Source organism: Podarcis erhardii (genome assembly GCF_964252035.2).
Source record: "Podarcis erhardii genome assembly, chromosome: 7".
Lineage (NCBI taxonomy): Eukaryota > Metazoa > Chordata > Lepidosauria > Squamata > Lacertidae > Podarcis > Podarcis erhardii.
Window position 1 is genome coordinate 28,923,966 of NC_138511.1, and position 25,185 is coordinate 28,949,150.

General features: G+C 47.7%; 2 protein-coding genes across 5 annotated transcripts in view; both read left to right on the plus strand.

Moving 5' to 3' along the window:
* Window positions 1-2,170: 2,170 nt before the first annotated feature.
* RPL22 (ribosomal protein L22) lies at window positions 2,171-12,102 on the plus strand. Its single transcript, XM_081871447.1, has 4 exons — window positions 2,171-2,308; window positions 6,963-7,067; window positions 10,134-10,258; window positions 11,887-12,102. The coding sequence occupies exons 1-4, from the start codon at window positions 2,297-2,299 to the stop codon at window positions 12,029-12,031; spliced, it is 387 nt and encodes a 128-aa protein (XP_081727573.1). The 5' UTR covers window positions 2,171-2,296; the 3' UTR covers window positions 12,032-12,102.
* A 4,614-nt stretch (window positions 12,103-16,716) lies between these two features.
* CHD5 (chromodomain helicase DNA binding protein 5) overlaps window positions 16,717-25,185 on the plus strand; it is a 67,500-nt gene continuing 59,031 nt past the window's right edge. For 3 of the 4 annotated variants that reach the window (XM_081870671.1, XM_081870673.1, XM_081870674.1), the window contains exons 1-2: window positions 16,718-17,051; window positions 21,105-21,238. In XM_081870671.1, coding sequence (XP_081726797.1) covers window positions 17,009-17,051; window positions 21,105-21,238 — 177 coding nt within the window. In that variant the 5' untranslated portion in view covers window positions 16,718-17,008. Of the gene's footprint in view, window positions 17,052-21,104; window positions 21,239-25,185 lie in introns of all 4 variants that reach the window. The other variant, XM_081870672.1, reaches the window with a different exon arrangement.

Sequence of the window (25,185 nt, forward strand, 5' to 3'; positions counted from 1 at the left end):
GCCCTCCAGACATAGCTGTCAACTTTCAGATTTGAAAATAAGGGATCAGCAGCCTCACCTGTCCCGGGGACAGTCTACGGGATATCTAACAATCCAGGATAGCAGCGGGAAGCAGCGGGAAACGGCGCTGGAATAAGGGAATTTTCTACAAAAAAAGGCAAGGTTGACAGCTATGCCTCCAGATGCTGAACTACAACTCCCATCAGTGCCACTGGTGCTGTTGGGAATTGTAGTTCAACGTCTGGAAGGCACCAGGTTGGCAAAGGCTTACAATAGATGTTTCTTTATTCCAGTCTTCAGTCCATGACATCTACACATATCCATTGGCAATATTTCCACATGAATTTCCAACCCACCCAGCCCCACAAGTCCTTGGGAAAACCTGTCAACATTGGTTTCTCCCGATTTACACAATTTTTGTATCAATTTCTGCTGAATACGCACACTTTTCTTGCAAACAATTTTACCAATATAAGCAATTTTAAAGGTGTGCTTGCCACGACCCCCTAATATAAGCATCTTTGTACACATTTTTGAGAGCTGGAGAAGCACATTGCAAAATTTGGAAAAGTGTTAAATTCCAAGGAGAGCTGCGTTTCAGTTCGTGGATTTCTTTATTCCAGTCTTCAGTCCATGACATCTACACATATCCATTGGCAATATTTCCACATGAATTTCCAACCCACCCAGCCCCGCAAGTCCTTGGGAAAACCTGTCAGCATTGGTTTCTCCCGATTTACACAATTTTTGTATCAATTTCTGCTGAATACGCACACTTTTCTTGCAAACAATTTGACCAATATAAGCAATTTTAAAGGTGTGCTTACCACGACCCCCTAATATAAGCATCTTTGTACACATTTTTGAGAGCTGGAGAAGCACATTGCAAAATTTGGAAAAGTGTTAAATTCCAAGGAGAGCTGCGTTTCAGTTCGTGGATTGTCTGAAGAAGTTAGGTAAATCTCCCCCATTTCAATCACCGGATCTGATTTTCTCCTAGCGAGTTCTGCCTACCTAGACAGCCATTTATGTATTTACAGTAAACAGTTTTGAACAGGGGTCAGCAAACCTTTTCAGCACAGGGCTGGTCCACTATCCCTCAGATGTTATGGGGAGCCGGACTATATTTTTTTGTGGGGAGGGGGAAAGGAACAAATTCCTATGCCCCACATACACTGACGGAGGAAGAGGAGTGCGGGGGCAGCGTACCGCCCCCCATAGTGCGATCCCAGTGGGGTGCCATTGCTGTCCCCCCCCCTGTACTAGGCGCCACACCCCCGCAGGTGACGCGCCACACCCCCAGGACACGCCCCTGCCTGCTCTCTGCCCCTCCCCCGGTGCCGGAGCATGAAGCTCTGCCACTACCCACAAATAATCCAGAGATGCATTTTAAATAAAAGCACACATTCTGCTCATGTAAAAACACCAGGCAGGCCCCACAAATAACCCAGAGGTGCGTTTTAAATAAAAGGACATATTCTACTCATGTGAAAACATGCTGATTTCCGGACCATCCACGGGCAGGATTTAGAAGGCGATTGGGCCGGATCCAGCCCCCAGGACTTAGTTTGCCTACCCATGGTTTTGAATGTGGGAGGAATATATATCTGTTAATATACAGGGAACATCAGTGCATATGCATGACCGGCTCTCATAAAGAAACAGAGAGGCAGCTCTATGTTATTTGGAGCATTTTCAAATTTTTTATTACATTAACATTCTATTTTACTTATTTGAAAATTTTATTTATTTATTTATTTATTTATTTATTTTATTTTATTTAATTTAATGAATAACGAGACCAATAAAGTTCCTTTCCTTTCCTTCCTTCTTTGAATTAGTGGAATACTTCGTTAGTCTCTCTATGCATTTCATACGGTATTTATTTGTGACATTTCCCCGTCTACCTGGTCTCAATCCCCTCCGGTAGCTCCGGTAAGCCCCTGGAACTACAACTCCCATCAGCCCCCGGGAAGGGAGGAGGAGCAGGATGGGAAGTGGGCCAAAGGTATTGCTCAATCCCTCCCCGCCATGCTTCTCTTTACGGCACACCTCCCAGCATGCTCCGCGAGCAGCGGCCTTAAGAGGACGGGACGCCGAAGGCGATCCCCACCCTACCCGCTCGTCTCTATGGTTATATCCTCCTTTCTCTCCTTCCCCCGCCCCTCCTATGCGGCGAGTGCGCAAGCGCACGCCGCCTGACGCAAGGGCGGAAGTGGGCGGGAGGGCGGAGCCGAAGTAGGCGCATGCGCGCGGCCGCCTTCTTTTTCTCTCTTTCCCCCTCGTTGCTGCCGCCATGGCGCCTGCGGTGAGTCTCCGGCCGAGTCGGGCCTAGAAAAGGAGGTCCAGGGTGGTGGGGTGAGGCTCGTGACGTATTAAGGAAGCGGAGGGGGGTTGTTGGCGGTGACGTCATAAGGAGCAGGGAGGGGAGGGAGTCTACCTGGCCGGGGGGGGGTTCCCCCTGCCCCTTCCTCCCTGCAAGGTAGGCCTCAGCCTCTCCTCCCACCCCATGAAGCGCATTTCTGACTTCCCTGGACCCGCACCCTTGTTACTTTCCGGGGTAGGCTCCCTATGTCCCCCCTGAGCATGTGCAGAGAGCAGTTGAGCTCTTGGATATGGCTCCAGAAGGACAGCGCAGGAAGCGAGGCCTACCCATAAGAACTGCTGGATCAGGCCAAAGGGGGCCCCATCCAGCCCAGCGTCCTGTTCTCACAGTGGCCAACTAGGTGCCCCAAAGTGAACCCCCCCCCAAGCAGCACGTGAGAGCAACAGCCTCCTCCCACTTCTACTCTCCAGCATTCTAAGGTAGAATGCACTGTCTATGGAGGCTCCATTGACAAATCTTACAAAACTGAGAAGAGCCCTGCAGCCCCTGGAACGGGCCAAAAGGGACCCACCTAGTCCAGCCCAGTTCTCACAGTGCGCATCAGGCATAGGCAAACTCCGGCCCTCCAGATGTTTGGGACTACAATTCCCATCATCCCTAGCTAACAGGACCAGCAGTCAGGGATGATGGGAATTGTAGTCCCAAACATCTGGAGGGCTGGAGTTTGCCTATGCCTGGTGCACACCCTCCTTCTCACAGCCCTGCTGCACCCTTTATATCAGAGAGCCCTTTTATCTCTCCGTTTATCTCAGAGGCTTCAACTGAGGTGTCTCAAGGGTTGCCTTTGGGACTCCCAACTCCCATTGCCCTTGCTGGCTGTGGCTGATGGGAGCTGGAGGCTGAACATCACCTGAAGGACCATAGGTTTACTACAAACCATCAATAGTTTACTGCAGGTGTAGCCAACATGAGGCCTTCAGATGTTGCTGGACTATAGCACACACACAAATTTATTGCGGTCCATAGATCCAAAATACGCAGTGTAGAGGCTGCTGATCAACTATAGCTTTCATCGTCCCTGACCATTGAGCATGCTAAGTGGAGCTGAAGGGAGTCCCAACAGTGTGTGTGGGGGGGGCCTTCCATTGATTTACAGATAAGCATTTGGGGGAGAGAATAGTCTCTCTAAAGGGTCGTGGCCTGCCACTTTATGTGCAGTCCACACCTCACCCAGTGTGATTGTCTGTGAAGCCAGGTCACGTTATATTTAGAACATGTGTTCAGACACACATGTTGTGCAGCTCTGATTGTTGGCAGTCCAGGATTCACCAGTGTCCGCTTTCCAACTTGTATGGGCCACCACTTTGTGGCTGTGTTGGGTATGAAATTGAAAAATCTGCCTGTGAGATGGGGACCAACACCAACTTGCAGTGTCCCCAGTAACATTGGCCTATATCCAACACTCTGTAAAGTCACAGAATTCAGTGGGCTTAAGTTTGCCTGTGTTGGATTTAGACCATTAATTCCCCCCACCCACCCCATATGACCAGGTGACACTTATTCACTCATACAGTGGACACTTGGGTTGAGAACGTGATCCGTGTGGGATGCACGTTGCAACCCGCAGCGGCGCATCTGCGCACGCGCAGGTTGTGATTCAGCACGCATGCGCAAAGTGCAGTTTAGCTTTCTGTGCATGCATGACTGCCGAAACCAGGAAGTAACCCGTTCCGGTACTTCTGGGTTTCGGCGATCCGTAATCCCAAAAAACGCAACCTGAAGCATCTGTAACCCAAGGTATGATAATATAAGAAAAAATGTGTAGAGTGGGCAGAATGCTGAACCTGCTGTATAATCCTAGCCACAATATTTAAGCTATAGCTTCGTCTTTTGTTCCAATTATTGGTTGCAATAAGAGCTATTTTAAACTCTCAGGTTGCTGTGTTTATTATTATTATTATTTCTTCTGTACTACTTTTCTATCGGAACAGTCAAAGCAGTCAGCAAGAAAACAAAAAAAACACACCATATCAAAATTTAAAGCTGAAACATAAATCTAATGAAACAATATGAAAAGATGGCATACCTTGTGGTGTAGTGGTTAAGAGCGGTAGTCTCGTAATCTGGGGAACTGGGTTCGTGTCTCCGCTCCTCCACATGCAGCTGCTGGGTGACCTTGGGCCAGTCACACTTCTTTGAAGTCTCTCAGCCCCACTCACCTCACAGAGTTGTGGGGGAGGAAGGGAAAGGAGAATGTTAGCCGCTTTGAGACTCCTGAAGGGGAGTGAAAGGCGGGATATCAAATCCAAACTCCTCCTCTTCTTCTTCTTCTTCTTCTTCTTCTTCTTCTTCTTCTTCTTCTTCCTCCTCTTCTTCTTCCTCTTCCTCTTCTTCTTCTTCTTCTTCTTCGTCTTCATATTTTCACATCAACTCCTCAGGAAATTGACTGACAGCGGGGTCAGACTAAAGGCACACTATATTTTTGGCCTCAAGTTATTTATTTATTTCCTAAGATTTAGATACTTTTCATTGTAGAAAACCTCAAAGTTGTTTATAAGAAGTATAAAACAATAACATTATTGGTAAAAAAAATTTAAAAGCAATAATTTGAAACATTCAAATCAGCAACAAACTAAAAACAAATTAAAACACACATCAACATTCTAGATATCAGGGTAAGCTTGGCTAAACAAAAATATTTTTAGCAGACACTGAAAAGTATACAGTGAAGGTGCCAGCCCAATGTCGGTAGGCAGGGAGTTCTGAAGTGCAGGTGCTGCCACATAACAAAATTGATTTTTTACAAATGCAGAACAGGTAATGGGGTAGCTGTAACAGTGCCAGTTCTGCAGATTGAAGTGGTCCCTGCTCCTGCAAACCTAGCAGCTCGAAAGCACATCAAAATGCAAGTAGATAAATAGGTACCACTCCGACGGGAAGGTAAACGGCGTTTCCGTGCACTGCTCTGGTTTGCCAGAAGCGGCTTGGTCAGGCTGGCCACACAACCCAGAAGCTGTACGCCAGCTCCCTCGGCCAATAAAGCGAGATGAGCACTGCAACCCCAGAGTCGGCCACGACTGGACCTAATGGTCAGGGGTCCCTTTGCCTTTACCTATGACTGTTTATAAAGTGGACCTGCATTAGTAATTTCTCTTAATTCTCCTGCTCTGAGTAGGAACAGCATTGATTACAGCCCCAAGTTCATTTATATTATTCAGTGTATTAGTGGTCTGGTGGTGTGTTTGTGTTTTGACATTCTTTTCTAGCAAAATCTGAAAAAGGTGCCGGCTTTCTGCAAAGCTTGATTGCCTGGAATCGCTTCTGGCTCTCTGTAGACAACCAGATAAGGGGGCAGTTAGCATCATCTGCTTGTAGTCCTGCTAGCTTGCAAGCAGATAGCTAGGCCAGCATGGATTAAGGGAAAATAGCCACCCACTGGTGTTTGTCCCCAGTGCTTGATAGTCAACATGCCGCCTCTCACTTCCGTTCTTTGCTGTCATGGCTGAGGACGAATGACAAACTTCTTTTCCAGAATTCTGCGAGGTGGATTAGCCTGAACTCCTCTAAGCCCAGTGAGCAACATCACTCCCCTTCTGGACTCTCCTCAGGAGGCTTCCAGTCAGCCAGAGTTAGGAAGAATTAAAGCATGGGATAGCAGCAGATAAAGCAATAAGAAGAAACCTACTAGGAGTGAAGAAAAGTTGGCTCTGGGGCAGCTTGACAATCTTGGAGAAAAAAGGGGATTTTAGGAAGGACTTTTTAAAACATGGTTTCGGCTTCAGAAGCAGAATCTTCACCATGAAAGGCATTGTAGGGGCAGAAGGTTTAGGTTGGGGAGAGCAAGAAAGATTGGGGGAAAATTTGAGAGGAGGTGCAGCTGGTTGTAGAGCCCTGCATTTAAGGACGAGGAACTTCTAGATTGGCTGAGAGAAGTGGCAAGGAGCCAGCACAAAGATTCAACAGGTGTGAGACAAAATCAGGGTGTTGGGTGAGGGGGAAAAGGGTTTGGGGAAACATGTGATGTTGTGCAATTTCTTCTCTATGTGGGACTCACCTGATGTTGCGAAGAGGATGTCTGCTTTTGCAGTGAGCATCGGCACCAATAGGGAAAGAAAACATGTTTATGGTTATTGTCACCTCCTGTAAGGCATCTAAAGCTGTTAGCTAGAGGGGTAACCATGTTAGTCTGTAGCTGCAAAAACAACAAAAGAGTCTTACTAAATTTATTATGGGACAAACGGTTTGTGGACAAGAATCTGCTGAGAAACAATTTCTTACCTCTTTACTGCGTTCCTCAGTACTTTAATTTCTCCTTTTGGGTGGCAGGGACCAGAGTATAGTCAGTGTGATCTACCCTGAATCTTTTGGTTAAGTTTAGACTCCAGCCAAGATGAAAAATCTGGGTTTGGGGAGGGACAGCTGCCTGTTTCACCCCTCCCCTACATTTGGCAGCCTGTGAGACATTAGTTTTATTTATTTGTTATAGAAACTTATATACTGCATTTCAAGTATAGGAAAATAGCTAAAGCAGTTTTCAGCATATCAAAATAATACAAGAGCCCTCAAAATTTCCTCTCTGGTGCATGTGCCAGGATTTCTTGAACAACAGTAACCTCTCTTTCTCTCTCTCCTGCAGAAGAAGCTTGTGACGAAGGGTGGCAAAAAAAAGAAGCAGGTTCTGAAGTTCACTCTAGACTGTACCCATCCAGTAGAAGATGGCATCATGGATGCTGCCAACTTTGTAAGTTCCTGGCCCTTGGAGGCATTGACCACCTCTGGAATCCCATTAACTGCCTGCACTTGCTACCCTGAGAAGCCAGGCGGGTAACTGAACGCATCTCCCACACAGATTGCAAACAGAAGATCTGGTTGCTTTGATGCCACCTTTGGAAATGGGAGGCACTTCTATCTTGTTCAGGACTTCTGTTTCGGAGTGTGTTTTTGACAGGCAGGATATGCCTCGTGCTGTCGAAAGGCTGCTTGCAAATACACTACTAACGGGAGCATCTGCTGTTGTCTCTGATCTCTCCAGCTAGCATGGAGGACAAGGCTATTGATGGCTGCTAGCCGTGATGGCTGTGCTCTGTGCTCCAGAGTCTGAGGCAGTAACGCTTGTGAAGTGCTCTTGTGGCTGGAAACCGAAGGAGGGGAGAGTGCTCTTCTGCTCTGCTCTTTCTAACTGTTTTCCCACTGGGGCATCAGATTGGCCGTGGTGATAACAGGAGGCTGGACCAAATGGGCCACTGGCCTGATCCAGCAAGCTCTTTTCTTGTTCGTGCTGCATACATTTGGTTGCAATTGGTTTTGGATCCTGCAGGAGGCTATTGTTGGTTCTGGGTGGGGAACCTGGTACCCTCCAGAGAATGTTAGATTCCAGCTCCCATCAGCCATAGCCAGTGTGGCCAGATTGGTCAGGGATGATGGGACTTGTAGTCCAATGGCCTCAGCAGGGCCACCAGTTCCTTATTCTTGCTTTGTGTCTGTTTTGGAACAGCCTGGTTTGGAGTGGGCAGATCTTGGAGCTCTGTGTATGTGTGTGTATCTGAAGTTTGTGTGGCAAAGCCTGATGCCTGTTTGCTTGTGGCATTGCTGTTTTGCTGCAGTGCATACATTCAGCTCTGAACAAAGTGACTAGGTATGTGCTTGCACTAATGCTTTGTCTCAGTCAGACTGCTGGGCCATCCATCTCAGTGCTTTCCACCCTGACTGGCAGCAGCACTCCAGGGCTTCAGATGAGGACTCTTCTCAGAGTATCGCCAGTAGTTTGGATACCCTAGTGGGCTGTCCCTTTTCCTTGTTGGTTGTGCATTCTTTCAAAGGCTTCTATGTATTATAAATCCTTTCTTGCTTCTGCCATTGTCTGTATTATACATGCAGATTTATGCAAATGTAAATTTATTAATCACTCTTTGGGGAAAAGGAACCACCTTAGGCAGAGGTGAGGAGTCTGTGACCCTCCAGTTCAGGGGTCAGCAAACTTACCGTGCCTCGGGCCGGTGTCTCCAGCACTGATTGCGCGGTGGGCCGGAGGACAGGGGAGTGCATGCCCATACGCTATTTCCAGTGCACTTCCGGGTCGGAGGAGCACCGGAAATAGCTTGTGTGCATGTGCACAGGCCTCCGACCCGGATGTGCACCGGAAATAACGCTCATGTGCAAATAATGCTTCCGCATGCGCACAAGCTATTTCTGGTGCTCCTCTGACCTGGAAGTGGGCGGCCACACAGCGGCGGTAAGAGCGGGTGGTGGCCGGGGTCGACCGCAGGCCTTAGTTTGGGGACGTCTGCTCCAATTGTTGCTGAACAATTGGTCCCATCGTCCCTGACCATTCCGGCTGGGCCTGATGGACATTGAAGCCACGTGGCAGCCAGAGAGCTGCAGCTCCCTTTCTCTGGTCTGCACTGAGTGGCAGCAACTCTCCACAGTCTGGGGTAGAGAGAAGAGTTTGCCAAGCCTGCTGCCTCAGAGATTTCCATGAGAGATGCCCAGGATTGAACTCTGGACCTTTTGTGCTCTGGCGCTAAACTACGACCCTCCAGAACATCAAGGATGTGGAACCTGTGTCCCGTCCTCAGGTGTTGTTGGCCCATCATCCCTGACTAGAAAAGATGAGAGATGGAGGACCATAGGTTCCCCATTGTTGATCTAGGCATCCTTTAATTGGCTGGTGGCCTCACATTGTTCACAGGTGAATATTATGGGTCATGGTTCTTCTCAAGATTTGTGAGAATTACGCTGGAAGTCTCTCATTAACCTTTGTTGGGTTTTAGACCTTTAGAAATTGGCAGTGGTGCCTCCTTTTTCAGGACATTTGCATGTCCAGTTTTGTTGCAGAACAGCCTTCCCCAAGCCTGTGCCCTCCAGATGTTTTGGGACTTCAGAGTTCAAAGCCTCTGGAGGACACCAGCTTTGGGGAGGGCTAGTATAGTGGTCGCAAGGGACGCGAGTGGTGCTGTGGTCTAAACCATTGAGCCTCTTGAGCTTGCCGATCAGAAGGTTGGCAGTTCGAATCCCCGCAACGGGGTGAGCTCCCGTTGTTCGGTCCCAGCTCCTGCCAACCTAGCAGTTTGAAAACACGCCCCAAAAAAGTGCAAGTATATAAATAGGTCCTGCTCCAGCAGGAAGGTAAACGGCATTTCCGTGCACTGCTCTGGTTTCGGTGTTCCGATGCACCAGAAGCGGCTTAGTCATGCTGGCCACATGACCCAGAAAAACTGTCTGTGGACAAATGCCAGCTCCCTCGACCTGTAAAGTGAGATGAGTGCTGCAACCCCAGAATCGTCGTGTGACTGGACTTAACTGTCAGGGGTCCTTTACCTAGTGTAGTGATCGGGATTTTGGACTAAGACCAGGGAGACTTTGGTTTAAAGCCCTGCCTATACAGCCATGATGCTCGCAGACTGATCTTTGATCAGTTACTGTCTCTCAGCCTGTCTTGCAGGGTTGTTGTAGGGATGAAATGGATTGGTGGGACCAGTTTCACCGACTTTATCTTCCTAGAGGGAGCAATGGCAACACAAACATGTTCTTGAAAATAAATAAAAGGTTAGGCATCGCCTCATAACAGTCGCTCTTCAAGTGCTTGTTGTTTCTTTAGAGCATTTGTTATCCACTTTTCAGGCAGAAAGCCTCCCAGAGTGGCCAGCATACAGTCATTTAAAACGAGACAGTCCCTTCCTGCAGGTTTACAACCTTAAAAAATGGAGCACGCAAGGGAAAAGGGACGGGGAGGGTAGAGGAAAAAACAAATTAAACTGGGGTGCCAGTTCCTAAACAGACATTCCTATTTTTATTTTTATTTTTGCAGGAGCAGTTCCTGCAGGAGCGGATCAAAGTGAATGGGAAAGCTGGGAACCTTGGTGGCGGTGTGGTGACCATCGAGAGAAGCAAAAGCAAAATCACAGTCACCTCAGAGGTCCCTTTTTCCAAGAGGTAAGGAGCCATGCGGGGTTAAAAGACTGGGGTGGGGTGGCTTTGACTTAAAGGGCCCTCTGGCCCTCTTGTGTTGTACAATTGGCTGCAGGTGCAGGCTGAGAAAAGAGGATCACCCAATTAAGCTTATGTGCTGCTTCATACAATACATTTTACTCATTGCCACAGGGATGAGTGCCTTTAAAAGGGGATTCTTGGAGGAGGAGGAGGTGGGGAGAAATCTATTCATGGCTGCTATTCATAAGGACTATTTAGAATATCCATCTTCAGAGAAATCTTGCCTCTGAATTACCAGTTGGTGAGGTGCAATAGTGGAAGAGGGCTATTTATTTATTTGTTCATTTAATTACTTCCCCACTTTACCATAAGGAAGGTCTATGGGCGAGATGCAACATTAAAATACACAGTTACAGTGGTACCTCTGGTTGCGAACGGGATCCGTTCTAGAGGTCCAGCCGAGATTTTCGCAACCGGAGGAGAAGCGGTAGACTGCTTCTGTGCATGCGAAACACTTCTGGATTTGCCGCTTTCGCAACCTGAAGTTTACGTTACCTGAGGGTAACGTAACCCGAGGTTTTACTGTATGTTTAAAAAGCCTTGAATCAAAAAAGTGTGAAAACAATATAAAACAGTTCTATATATAAAACATTTCCAATAAAAATGTTATCGTGCAGCCCCTGTTTGAGGATTTGTAGTGTCGCAACACAATCCTGGCAGGTGGGATAGAAGAACAAAAGTGGTGGAGGTTTGAGTAGAGCAGGGATGGAGTAACACTGAGAGGAATGAATGAATGAATAAATAGTTATTTGCATCAGCCACCAGCCATAGCAATAAAACAAACAAAATGCGGTATACAAAGAATAAAGGTAAAAAGTCACTTATATAAAGTACGTTTTTAGGGTTTTGATCAATAGTCAAATAATGGATCTTATTCTAATTGCCCCAGCTAAAAACCTTGCAACCTGAACACTGAGAGGAAAACATGGAAGTTTGAGTACAGTGAGCAGGTGGTGTCATGGAGGGCAGGATAGAGACAGTTTAAAACAAGATTTGAGTACAGTGAGAAGGAGGGTTGGAAAGGCTCTGTTGTGCTGGTTTGTGGGGGGACTGACAGGAGTTGAAAGTCCAAAAATATTTTTAGAGAAATGCAGGCCCTCCCATTCCATGTATAAATGAAGCCAAACTGCTCATTTAACAAACTTGAATATATATTTTTTCCTTGGCTTGGGGTTTTGAAGAATGCAAGCCCATGAAACCAGTTCCTTACCCTCTGGGTGTCCTACTGAGTTCTTCCTCTAAGCCTTGGAGATTTCAGTCGGTGTTGCCAACTCAACTTCACACCCAGAAACAGGAAGTTGGAAATGTGATTTCTTAAAAAATAAAATGACAAGAAAGTTAAGGGTTTTTTGGGTTGTCCAAATTTTACCCACATTTGCAGATATCATGCCTTTGGGGGATCTTGGGCTGCTGCATCCCCCATCAGGCGACTGAGATCCTGTTGCCGTTGACTCAGCTTGAATTATTTAAGCCGCTCGAGAACCGGGCATGCGACTGACCCAGCGGACTCCGCTGGCATCATTTGGGGGCCGCAGTCAGTTTGCTTCCCTGCTTCTTTGTTCCTCCCGCAGATACCTGAAGTACCTCACCAAGAAATACCTGAAGAAGAACAACTTGCGCGACTGGCTCCGCGTGGTCGCCAACAGCAAGGAGAGCTATGAGTTGCGATATTTCCAGATCAACCAGGATGAAGAGGAGGAGGAGGAAGAAGATTAAATGCAAAGGAATCTGGCAATATTTTGTACATTCACTTTTCCTTCAATAAAATGCGGTGAAAGTTGTTATAACATTTCTGCTTGTGTGTTTCTGTCTGGATTGCAGTCTGCCATGTAAACACAGAATAGATGTCCGCACCAAAAGCTTCCCCTGTTCTTTGCTGCCCTCTACGGATAGATGGTGGTATGGGCTTGGGGTAGGGATCCCCAACTTTTTTCTTTGCCCAAGCAGAGCCAGCCCACCTGTGGCGTGGGGCGAAGTGGCCCCTGTGGGCACCTCTGCCACTGCCAGAAAGGCAGCTCTGGCAGCCGAAACCTCACAAAATCTCTCCAGGGTAGTGGCGCCACAGTCTCGTTCCCATTTCTGATGTGCCCAAGAACCCACTTAGAAATCTCAAACTCAGGATCGCTGCAAAGGGCCCATTTTGTAGAAGAAAAAACTGGCGATGCTCGGAAACACCGCCTCTCCCCATAGGGGAAAACAACTACCCACCCCACCCCAAAAGAAATAAAACACTGGGAGGAAAGACCACCCCCAAAGGTTGGGCAAGCCCTTCACTCCCCCAACCAAACTATCTTCTCCACAAGCTAAAGCACCTCAAGTTAAAATTGGGAAGGTGTTGGGTGCTGGTGTTTGAGAGGGTCATCGTACCTGCGGGTGCCAGCCTAGGAGACTCTGGGCTGGGGAAGGTTCATCCCCTTGTATTGGGGTGGGATGAAAGAGCTGCTGCAATTCAGGTGTGGGGAACCTACAGGTGAAATTCGAAAAATTAGAATATCGTGGAAAAGTTCCTTGATTTCAGTAATTCCAACTTGAAAGGTGAAACTAATATATGAGATAGACTCGTGACATGCAAAGCGAGATATGTCAAGCCTTGATTTGTTATCATTGTGATGATCATGGCGTACAGCTGATGAAAATGCCAAATTAACAATCTCAGAAAATTAGAATATTCAAGGAAATCAGCAAAACAAGGATTGCAAATCAAGCAAGATTGGACCTCTGAGAAGTGGAAGCACATCTCGCTTTGCATGTCATGAGTCGATCTCATATATTAGTTTCACCATTCAAGTTGAAGTACTGAAATCAATGAACTTTTCCACAATATTCTAATTTTTCGAGTTTCACCTGTAACTACCAAGTCCTGTCTGCCCCAGGAAGCATGGTCAAGGTTGATGTTGGGAGTTGTATTTCATCAGTGTCTAGATTCCTAAAGGCTCCCCACACTTGCTGTGATGGAAAAGGCTTCATAATTGGAGAGGGGGGTGCAGAGCATGTGTTTGTATAATAGGGAAGAGGAGGCTGGTTTCAGAGGGAGGGGGGATGTATGAAACAGTGTGTAGAGTATTGAAGGTGGTTGGGTTTGAGGTTTTGACAGGTGCACTAGTGGCTTGCCAGAGGGTCTGGAAACCAAGTCTTAGGAGGAACAGCTGAGGAAATTGGGGACGTTCAGAGAGAAGACTTTGGAGGTGATATGACTGCCCCCTTCAAATAGCTAAAGGGCTGCCACATGGAAAATCTGAGCGAGCTTGTTTTTGGCTGCTCCACAGGGGAAGAACCCAAACAAAAGGATTCAAATGGCAAGAAATGAGATTCTGACTAAACTTTAGGAATAACTTTCTGACAGTAGAGAGGGGTTTGACAGTGGGTCAGAGTCTCTTGGACTTTTAAGCAGAGATTTGACGGCCATCGGTCAGGGGTTCTTTAGCTGCAATTTCTGAATTGCAGGGGTTGGTCTGGATGACCCTTGGGGATCCCTTCGAACTATACGCCCTGCTTTGTGGACCATGCTGGCACCACGGAACCTCTGCTACCCCAAGGCCATGCCTCTAGCTCCCTGGCTACTCCTTCCTACCTCTGTCCTTATTTCAAGTTTTGCTTAGATCTTCTTGCAGCTGGGTGGAATGAGATGAGTTGGAGAGCAAATGCAGTTTGCTGGCTGTGAAGGAAATTCCCACGTTGACTGTTGCAGCAAACTTGTGGAAGAGGGGTTTCTTTTGCCAGGCAAACTCTTCTTTTTGCTTCTGAGGAACAGAAGAGGTTGAGGAAAGCTTTTTCCCCAGATTTTTTTTTTAAAAAAATTAAAAATCCCCAATATTAAGTTTGCCAAGCTGTGCAGGGTGAACATCCAAGTACTCTGGCTATTGTTACAGATAGGTAGCCGTGTTGGTCTGCCATAGTCAAAACAAAACAAATTCCTTCCAGTAGCACCTTAAAGACCAACTAAGTCAGTTCTTGGTATGAGCTTTCGTGTGCATGCACACTTCTTCAGATACACATATCTCTACTGGAAGGAATTTGTTTTGTTCTGGCTATTGTGTCAGCCAGTAGTTAAGGAAAGCAATAAGAGATATTTTTAATTTATTAAATACTGCTAAGCTGGCATTTCACACCAAATATTAAGGATGCTTAACAGTATTTCAGAAGTTGGTTGGAGGTGCTGCAAGTGTCGTTAGTCCAACCCCCTGCAATACAGGAAGCTTTTGCACAATGTGGAGCTCGAATCCACAACCCTGAGATTAAGAGACTCAGGTTCTGACTGAACTATCCCAGAGTGGCTTCCTAGAAAGAATAATGGGAACTGTAGTTTGTTAAGGTGCTGGGAATTGTAGGTCTATGAAGGGGGGGAACTACGATTCCCAGGATTCTTTGGGGAGAAATCATGAGCTTTAAGAATGGGTATAATTTGCTTTCAATGTATGGTGTAATCTACCTGCAAACAAAACCAGACTGAATGCTTAATTAACTGGTCATCTGGAAGAGAGCAGCATAATAAGCAAAGCCTACTGGCTTCTGGTTGCCTTAGTTTTGGAGAGATACATCCTAAAGGTGAGGGATCATTTGGGATCCGGTCCAAGTTTGGGTCCTTGGGGCTGCTAGATTGGCTGTGGAAGCCTCCATTTGACTTTCTGTTCTGCCACAAACCTCCCCAGGGTGGCTGTGGGGCTTTCCCAGGGACCCAATTTGCTGCTTCCCTTGTGGGCTGCCAGCTTCTTCGCCTTCAGAATATCCGAAGCGAGGAAGCCCTGAGTTCGAATCCTCACTTGGGCACGGGTCACACCAGTCTCCTCCCTGTCCTCCTTCAGGTTAACCAGTGTCATCTCTGAATACCATCTGCTGGGGAATACAAATAGGAAGAGAGTGTGCCTGCCCAGTGTGTAAAAGGTAAAGGGATCCCTGACCATTAGGTCCAGTTGTGACCGACTCTGGGGTTGCGGCGCTCATCTCGCTTTATTGGCCGAGGGAGCCGGTGTACAGCTTCTGGGTCATGTAGCCAACATGACTAAGCCACTTCTGGCGAACCAGAGCAGCGCACAGAAATGCCATTTACCTTCCCACTGGAGTGGTACCTATTTAACTACTTGCACTTTGACGTGCTTTTGAACTGCTAGGTTGGCAGGAGCAGGGACCGAGCAACGGGAGCTCACCCTGTCGTGGGGATTCGAACCGCCGACCTTCTGATTGGCAAATCCTAGGCTCTGTGGTTTAACCCACAGCACCACCCATGTCCCTGCCCAGTGTGTAGTGGCTATGAAAAAGGCAAATTCCATGCTAGGGATCATCAGGAAAGGAATGGAAACTTTTGACATCATAGTGCCGTTATAGAAATCTATGGCACATTTGCAGTACTGTGTGTGGTTCTGGTCACCTCACCTCAAAAAGGATATTGCAGAGTTGGAGAAGGTTCAGGAAAGGGCAAGCAAAATGATCAAGGAAAAGCTTCAGAGTTTGGGACTTTTCAGAGAAACGGTGAATAAGAGGGGACGTGATGGAACTGTAGAAAGTTCTCTCTCATAATACTCAGGGATGTCCAAGAATGCTGGAAGATGCAGGACAGATAAGAGGAAGTCTTCCTTCTGGCAGTGCATGAACTATGGAACTCCCTCCCACAGGAGAAAGAGATGGCCATCAACCCAGAGGACTGGGCAAATTTATGGCTGCCAATGGCTACTAACCCTGATGGCTATGTTCTGCCTTCACTGTTGCAGGCAGCAGACCCCCCTGAATAACAGTTGCTGGGAATCGCAGTTGGGCAAAAGGTGCTCCTGTTCTTGGGTCCCACTTGCAGGTTCCCCATAGACATCTCCCACTGCAAGAACAGGAGGTTGGTCTGTTATTTATTTGTTGCATCGGTATCCCACCTTTCCTCCCCACTTTGTCCTTACAACAACCCCGTGAGGTAGATTAGGCAGGGAGTGAGTGGCTGGCCCAAGGTCATCCTGTGAGCTTAGTGGCCAAGTGGAGATTTGAAGCCTGGACTCTAACCATGACGCCACCACGGGTTCTCTAGCCTTGATGGGCTTTTGGCACGGCTTTTTAGAGAAAAGCTTAAATAAATGGTCCTTTAAAAAGAAAAACAAATGCCAAATCAAAGTATCTCCCCTCAGAAATATTGTGATCCTTTTCTCATATCGCATTCTCCCTGCAGGATCAACCCTCTCAACCCCAACCCATCTTTCCCACCCTGCGCCTCTCACTTTCCTGGTGCGTAAAAATCTCCGCGGGGAGGATTCTTGGAGGGGCGTTTGTGCGTGTTTGGGGAGGTGGGAAGGGGGCTTGCTTTGGCTGTCTACCGAGAGAGATGCTGCCGCCGCTGCCGCCGCCGCCGGTGGTGGTGTGCCCAAAATGATGGGATGCGGTTGCCAAGGTAACCAGACTGGACGTCAGCGCGCGCGCCTGGGCATGTGTGCGCGGCCGCCGCTCCGGGCTGGCTTGTGCGAGGTGGGTCCAGCGCGCTCCTCCTCCTCCTCCTGCGCGGTTGCGGATCGCGGCGGGGCAGGCAGCGGCAAGAAGGAGGAGGAGGAGGAGGAGGAAGAAGAAGAGGGGCCGATCTCTGCCCCCCTCCCGCGCGCCGGGCTCTCGAGCACCCCCTCTCCATCCCTCCCCAGTCGCTGCAGCGGCCATCTTCGCTGCCTCGCCCTCCGCAGCGCAACGTGCGCACCGGGCGGAGGCGGACGCCGCTCGGCTCGCGGAGCGATGCGCGGCGCGGAGGAGCCGCAGATCGCGGAGGACATGTCAGGTAGGTGGAGAAAGCGTGGGGAGGAATAAGGGGGGGGGGACAAAACCTGACCCGAGTGGACGCTCAGATGGGATGGTCACCTCTTTTCCCCAAAACAGCCCAAAGAGGAGTCCTGCTGGGTCAGGTACCTTTCTCCAAGGTGGCCTGCAAGACTGCCCCCACGCTGGGAGGGGGGTGGGCTCTCCCAAACAGGGCCCTGAGGTGGTGGCCCCTTTCCCTCTCTGATCATCTACTTGAGGTAGACTGCCCCTGTCCATGGAGGCTCCCTTTAGCTTATCCAAAGGCTTGTTGGGCACCTCTCTCCACCCGATCCCGGAGTCTGGGTGCAGCAGGGCAAAGCCACTAAAATAATAACATTGTAGATTTGGAGGGGACCCCCAGGGTCACCTAGTCCAACCCCTTAAAATGCAGAAATCACAGCTGGGGAATCCCTGACTCTGAATCCGAGCTCTGTTTCCAAAACCTGCAATGAAGGAGAGTCCCCCACCTTCTGAGGGAGGCCTTCCATAGCTCAGAAAGTTGTTCGTAAGGTTTAGTAGTCGGTTCGGGAGCCACCCTCTGGAGCAGCAGAAAGATGGCTATCATATTAGCTCTCGGTCTTCTCCACATCTCTTTGAGCCTCTGGAGTTTAGAAGTGTACTACCTCACCCCCCCTCACTCTCTGTCTCTCTAGCTAATAGCTGTCCTCAGTAAGCCTATTCAAAGGGAGGGCAGTGATTTGCACACACCCTGCCAAGCCTGAGCACAGGTTGTAAACAACGTTTGACAAGTAGCAGATGTTCTTTGGTGGCCTTTGCAAGCATGATGGGACATCCTAGGAAAGTGTGCCCCTCTGGGCCAGGTGACCAGTGGTCCTTCTGATCCAGTATTCCGTCTCCAGAGAGACCTCAGGGAATTCCAAAAGTGGGAAACACAAGAGGGGAACTCATCCTCTGTTCCTTTTCATTTAAGAACATAAGAAGAACCCTGCTGGATCAACCCAATGGCCCATCGAGTCCAGCATCCTGTTCTTACAGTGGCCAACCAGATGCCTGTGGGAAGCCAGCAAGCACATGATCAGTCTCTCCCCATCTGTAGCATTCAGAAGCATCACTGCCTCCTACCACAAAGGCACAGCTTAGCCATTGTGGCTAGTAGCAGTCAATAGCCTTCTCTTCCAGATATTTTTCCCCCCTAATCCTCTTTTAAGACCATTCAAGTTGGTGGCCATCCCTGCCTCATGTGGAAGTGAGTTCCACAGTTCAACAATGCACTGCCTGAAGAAGGACTTTATTTTATTGGTCCTGAACCTTCCAACATTCAGCTTTATTGGACGACTTCTAGTGTTTTGAGAGAGGAAGGAAAACTTATCTCTGGCCACTTTCTCTCTGACATGCATAGTTTTATAAACTTCTATAAATTTTATAAATTTTATAAACTTTTATAAATTTCTCGTGTCCTGGGGTTTCCTTCTGAGGAATGGGGAGGGCCCCACTTGGCTCTAAGCTGATGCTGGATATATCCTCAGTCCATTTGTCTCTAGGCCTCTTCGGAAACTGCCAAAGATGCTCGCTGCTGTTGCTGCTTACTGACGTTATAGTGAACTCTGAAACTTAATTAGCAAAGTCCACTAGGTGGGTTCTCAGCTGTTCACTCCTGTCTTAGTGACCTGGAAGCTTGCCTTGCTAGTTTTAAGAGGTTACCATATTGGTCTCCAGAGGATGCTAATAAATAATATGGTTATCCATTTGCTTGGTCTTTGGGTGCTTTGCCTAATAATGTTTCCTTTTCTGCTTCAAGCTGCTTGAAGAAAAAAGTTCCTTAATGAACTAACACTTCAACAGTTGGCACAATTTGTCCTGTTTTATGGGGAGGGGTTTTTGAGTTAAGGGGGAACCTCTGAAGTCCTGCACCCCCTGCACTAGAAATACAGTGGTACTTCGGGTTAAGTACTTAATTTGTTCTGGAGGTCTGTACTTAACCTGAAACTGTTCTTAACCTGAAGCACCACTTTAGCTAATGGGGCCTCCTGCTGCTGCTGCGCCGCCGGAGCACAATTTCTGTTCTCATCCTGAAGCAAAGTTCTTAACCTGAAGCAATATTTCTGGGTTAACTGAGTCTGTAACCTGAAGTGTATGTAACCCGAGGTACAACTGTACTTCTGCAACGTTGCTGCAGGAACACACATATTTTCAAGCCTCTCATTTTCAAGTGCTTCTGCCAGTAATCTTGACAACAACCCTGTAAAGTAGGTCAGTGGTGTTGTCCCCATAATGCAGATGGTGTCTCTGAGGCTGAGAGATAGTATCCTTAAGGGCAGAGGCAGGGTTAGTCATGCAATATGTTTGGGAGGGGGTTGCACTCCCCTTTAAGAATATGGGTTATAATTGCTAGATCTAAACGCGGATCATGGATATCCAATAATAGCCACTGTGACTATCACGTTGGCAAGATCCAGCTTAGATTACTGTAAGGTACTCTTCATAGCGCTGCCCTTGTTTTGGGAAGGGACAAATGACCATCTTCAAATATACTGGCCATTTCAAATATCTGCCACGTGGAAGATGGAGCAAATTTGTTTTCTGCTGTTCCAGAGGGTACAGCTTGAACCAATGGACAAGCAAGGAGATTCCTATTTAAACATGAGGAAGAACTTTCTGACAGTTGCTGGAAACCGCAGGAGTGGAGAGTGGTGATGTGCTCAGATCCTGCTTGTGGCTTGCCCTTTGGGTCATTTGGCTGGTCACTGTGAGAAAAGGATGCTGGACTACTTTATAACAAGCTCACCAGAACCTGGGACTGAAGGCCACCTGCTGCACCAGAACTGTAACAGCACTTTGCACCTATTTATAACCTGCCTTCGTTCAATCAAAGTCGGCATACATGGGGTGGTCTCCTATGCAGGCGCTGACAAACTCAGATCACCTTAACTTCAGCAAGGGCTGAAGGGCACATTTTGGACCTTGTTCAAGGCATGTCTTAGCATTGGCCCCATGATTCCTGCAGCAGCCCCATGAGGATGGCAATGTATTTGCAGGTTTTGAACATTTTCCCCCCATACTTGCTGGCTGTGTGTGTGTGTGTGAGAGAGAGAGTGTTGGAGCCACATACTCTAACTACAGTGAGTCAGAATGATGCAGCCTCAGAGGAGCACCCCTACCGCATCTCTGAATGAGTCCTCTTTCTGGACCTGGCCTCCTCTGCTGCATTTGCAGTGGGTGGGCCAATCATTCCTGATGCAGACAAGCAGCAGAATGACCCCCTCGCACTGAAGGCTGATGCTAAGAAGTCAAATCTCTAGTCATGAATCATGCAGAGACACAACGGGCAGAATCAATATTGTGCTGGAGGCCAGCACAGCCAAAAGCCTGGGGATAAAGAAATGGTTTTGCCTAGCACCTCAAAGTATGTTATGATGACGCCAGGCGAGCCTCCATAGGAAGAGCATTCCACAAGCAGGGAGCCACCACTGAAAAGGCCTGTTCTCCTATTGTCACCCTCTGGACCTCTCACGGAGGAGGCACATGGAGAAGGGCCTCAGGTGATGATTGCAGTGTCCGGGTCGGTTTGTATGGGGAAAGGCAGCCATTATAAATAATGAATATAAATAAATTTTTATTTTTACCTCGCCCTTCCCAGTTTAAAAACTGGGCCTAGGGCGGCTAACAGCAAATATAAAACATTGATTAAAATGTGACTTAAAAACAGCATAAAATACAACATAAAATGCAGCATCAATATCAATAAAATTCAAAATTTCAGGGTCATTTTTTTGGGGGGGGGACAACAACCCAGTCAGTAGACATCAAATGATGACCAGGGCTAACTGGCCAAGTTGGTCCTACTATTGCCAGCAAGAAGACCAGGGAAGAATTGAAATGTGGGGTCCCAGAAAGGGTTTCTTCATAGAAGAGGAAAGGGAAAAGGGAATAGAGGATCAGGCTAATTCAAATTGAAGGCTGGGTGGACTAGCAGGTAGCCGTTGAGGTTCTAATGACCTGATTAAGTGTACAGCTAAAACAGCTGTTTCCTGGATCCCAGTTTATTGACTGATCCCTTTCCTTCCTGGTCTAGAAGAAGAGGATGGAGTCCTGGAAGATCTGGAGGAGTTTTATCCTGAGGAGCAGGTGAACACCCAGAAGAAGAAGAAGAAGGCCAAGAAGCTGAAGGAGAACAAGGCGTCTAAAGTCAAGAGGAAGAAGAAGGAGGTCGGTTTTCTCGGGGTTTCTGGGATGAGGAAAGCAGGAGTAAGAGGTCCACATTGTGTGATTGTCCAGTTTATCTTGAGTTATTGTATGTACCTTCAGAAATGCTGAATTGGCTTATGTCAGTGATGAGGACCCTTCAGGCCCAAAAGCCATACATACCTCCAGCCCTCTGGGTCTCCTCCTATGTATCTCCTCTCAGCTGTTTAGCTGAGAGAAGGAAAGGGCTTGATGTTACACAAAGTGCACAATAACAGCTCCTTTCCCTTGCAAGGAGATCTGCTACAAGAAGATCAAAGCAATGGGAAAGGTGTGTCAGCAGAGAGGTAGACTTGTGCTCTTTGCAAATATGCAAAAAACAAAAAACCCACCCCAAAGAATCCATGCATTTTGCAATTGCACACATGCAGTTTTAAGGATGCATTCACATTTTGAAATGCAAGGCTTCGGGTCGTTGTAAAGTAGTGCTTGCAGTTCAGCTGCTTGTGGACATTACAATTTAGGGAGGAGAACAGTATTTGTAGAGAGCAAGAGGGAATTAAAGGAGTCACAAGGGATTTACAGTTCACAGTAAGCTGAGGCATGGTTGGGCCCCCAATCTCAAGATTGCATGGCAGGTGCCTCAGCACCATAATGGGTTGTAGTCAACATTAGACCTAATCAGAGTAGACCCACTGAAATTGATGCACATGGCAAATTTAGCTCATTGGGCTCTCCTTTATTGGAGGTTTATAAGCAGGGGCCGGATGGCCATCTGTCAAGGATTCCTGCATTGCAGAGGGCAGGATGGTGACCCTTGGGGTCCCTTCCAACTCTGTGCTTCTATGGTTCGATAAATCCTGTAAATTCTAGCAACTGATATTCAGAAGCATTTATGCAGCGTGTAGCCATCATAACTGGTAGCCATTGATAACTTTCTCTGCCATGATTTTGTCTCATCCTCTTCTGAAGCCATCCAAGTTGGTAGCCATCACTTCTTCCTGTGAGAGTGAGTTTCATAGTTTAATTTGGTGTTGCATGAAGAAGAACTTTATTTTACTTGTCCTGAATCTTCCAACGTCCAGCTTCCTTGTATGTCCATGAGCTCCAGAGTTATGTGAGAGGGAGATAAACTTTGTCCATTTTCTCCATGCCATGCATTGTTTTTTTAAGCTTCTGTGATGTTGCCTCTTACTCACCTTGTCTCTGAACTATAAAGTTCCAAACACTGCAACCTTTCTTTTTTTTGGGGGGGGGGGTTAATCCCTATCCGATGGATCATTTTGGTTGCCCTTTCCTGGCCCCACTGGACAGAATATCCTCCCTCTGGCGGCAGTCTGGATTTGCAAAGTATTAGCAGATGTTGTTGATGTATCAAAACAAAAAAAATTCCTTCCAGTAGCACCTTAAAGACCAACTAAGTCAGTTCTTGGTATGAGCTTTCGTGTGCATGCACACTTCTTCAGATACACTGAAACAGAAGTTTCCAGACCCTTCTATATAGTGAGAAGGTGGGGAGGGGTATTACTCAGAAGGGTGGTGGGAATGGGTGATTGGCAGATGGGTGATTGGCAGATGGGTGATTGGCATCACAGCTATCTGCCAATCACCCATTCCCACCACCCTTCTGAGTAATACCCCTCCCCACCTTCTCACTATATAGAAGGGTCTGGAAACTTCTGTTTCAGTGTATCTGAAGAAGTGTGCATGCACACGAAAGCTCATACCAAGAACTGACTTAGTTGGTCTTTAAGGTGCTACTGGAAGGAATTTGTTTTGTTTTGACTATGGCAGACCAACACGGCTACCTATCTGTTGTTGATGTATGTATTTCCTGGATCTCTTGGCACGAGAATTAGCTTTCAGTTTGAGGAAAGGGCCAAGGTGTTCACACTGTATGCATGCACTAATTCAGAACTCCATGAAGGCAGGATCCCGATGTGGCTGTTTCTGCCCCATCCTCTCCACCTTACCAGAAGTGTTTTCTCCAGCATCTTGGGCCTTCCCCTCCGTGTGATACTCCAGCTGCATTGCAGCACCTCATTTACAGTTTGTCCCTGGTGGCTGGCTGTAAATCTTGGCAGCTCGCTGCTGTACCAACCGTGCTCTGTCTGTGGATGGTGCATCTGAGGGAGGGGAGAGGACCTTGGGGGATGCTTTTTGGAGAGAGCGGGATGACGGGACAGAGGGCTGCCTGCGTTCCACGGTTCCACAGGCAGGACCCAGTTTCCTGGCATCTCTGTTTTCCAACAGAGCAAGTTTCTAGCTTTGCGAAGAAGTGATCGGAAGCATGTGGACAACGCCTAGAGAAGAAATCCTGGAAGCTGGAAGGGAATAAGGCTGTCAAGAGTCAGAGGGCCTTTGACGCCTTCTTACCTTGAAACAGGGGAAAGACCGTAGCTCAGTAGTAGAGCAACTGCCTTGCATGCAGAAGGTCACAAGTTCAATCCTTGGTTTCTCCAGTTAGCAATGAGAAAAGACGCTTGCCTGAAAATTTTAATTTTATTATTTGTGCCCCACCCATCTATCTGGGTTTCCTCAGCAACTCCAGGCAGCTTACAACATATACAAAAACATAATAAAACATGAAACCCTGGAGAGGTGCTGCCGGTCAGTGTAGACAGTACTGAGCTGGATGGCCCAATGGCCTGATTCCATATAAGGCAACTTCCTATGTTTTTCTACATACATTCTTCACAGGGAAATGAAAATTATGCCCAGCAATGCAAATGCCCTTAATTTGCATCAAGGACACATAATTATGTTTGGAATTTGTGCAGAATAATGATAATAATGATAATAGTGTTATTATTTTAAATGTACAGAGTGTACAGAGTCCTGGCTGCAGAATGACATTATACAGCTCAGGAAAGACTAAGCAAGGCCAGAGGTCACTGCTCCCGATGCACATAGAGAGAAGCCCACATTCACCCTGGGAGTTTTATGCTCTTTCAAGACACGTGGACGAAATTAAAAGGATACACCCTCCCACGACAGAAATGAATGTATAGATTTCCTGCTCATGATTCTGAAGCTGCTTGGGCATGCGGGCAACACCTCCTTTGTTTGGGTGAGCATTTGCGGTGTTGCTCTAATTAGCAGAAGTGTTGGCTCCTGCGTCTGCCTGTCTCTCCTCTCCGGATTCTGGTAGCAATTTGCATCGGTTGACGGCACAGACGTGCGTGGGAGCGGCTCGCCCACCTGTTACGAAGAAGAGATGGGTAGGGAAACAGTGGTGGCCGTCTTCCTGGTGGTGTCGCAGAACACCGTTCTCAAAGCCAATGTGTGTTTGGGGGGGGGAGGAGAGGGAGGGGAGGTTCACACATCAACCTTTGTTGATACTGATTCTCAGCAGCAGCTCTGAGTTTAGGGCACCCCTCCTGGACTTGGTGCCTTACAGACGTTTCTGGACTGCAGTTCCTAACATCATTGGTCATGTTGGCTGGGGCTGATCGGAGTCAGGAGTCCAGCAACATCTGCTGGGCAAGAGGTTCAGGGAGGTGGGCTAACACTGACCTTATACTGGCTCTCCTGGGCTTCAGATGGGGGTCTTTCTCAACTCTCCCAGGGGATTTTCTGCATGTGAGGTGCGTGCTGCTTCCATGAGCCACTGAGTGGAACGTTTCCTAGTTGAAAGAAATGGGCAAAACTGACCAGCACACAGAACACCTTGCTCGTTTATCTGTTCCTCCTTTGGGCTATCGCCGTGGCACAATCCAGTGACCAATCTTGGCATGTGATCTTCCCAGAGGCTGAACACTGTCGGAGAACAGGACACTAGGCTGGGCGGATCCTTATTTTGATCCAACAAGTTGCAAGGGGGGAGGGATGTTGGTCCTCTCAATGGTACTTCAGGCCGGATCCAAGTATCCATTTCTCTTTCTTTGAATTTAGCTCCTCTGTTTGTGGAGGAGAATGGAGAAGGTGCATGCAGTCATCTATCCAATTCTTCACTAAGAATGGGGTCAGAG

What these genes read in the sequence shown, in the direction of transcription:
- RPL22 (XM_081871447.1), top strand. An exon ending in TCATGGATGCTGCCAACTTT is followed by an intron (nt 7,068 to 10,133) that starts GTAAGTTCCTGG and finishes TTATTTTTGCAG; the next exon opens with GAGCAGTTCCTGCAGGAGCG. An exon ending in GAGGTCCCTTTTTCCAAGAG is followed by an intron (nt 10,259 to 11,886) that starts GTAAGGAGCCAT and finishes TTCCTCCCGCAG; the next exon opens with ATACCTGAAGTACCTCACCA.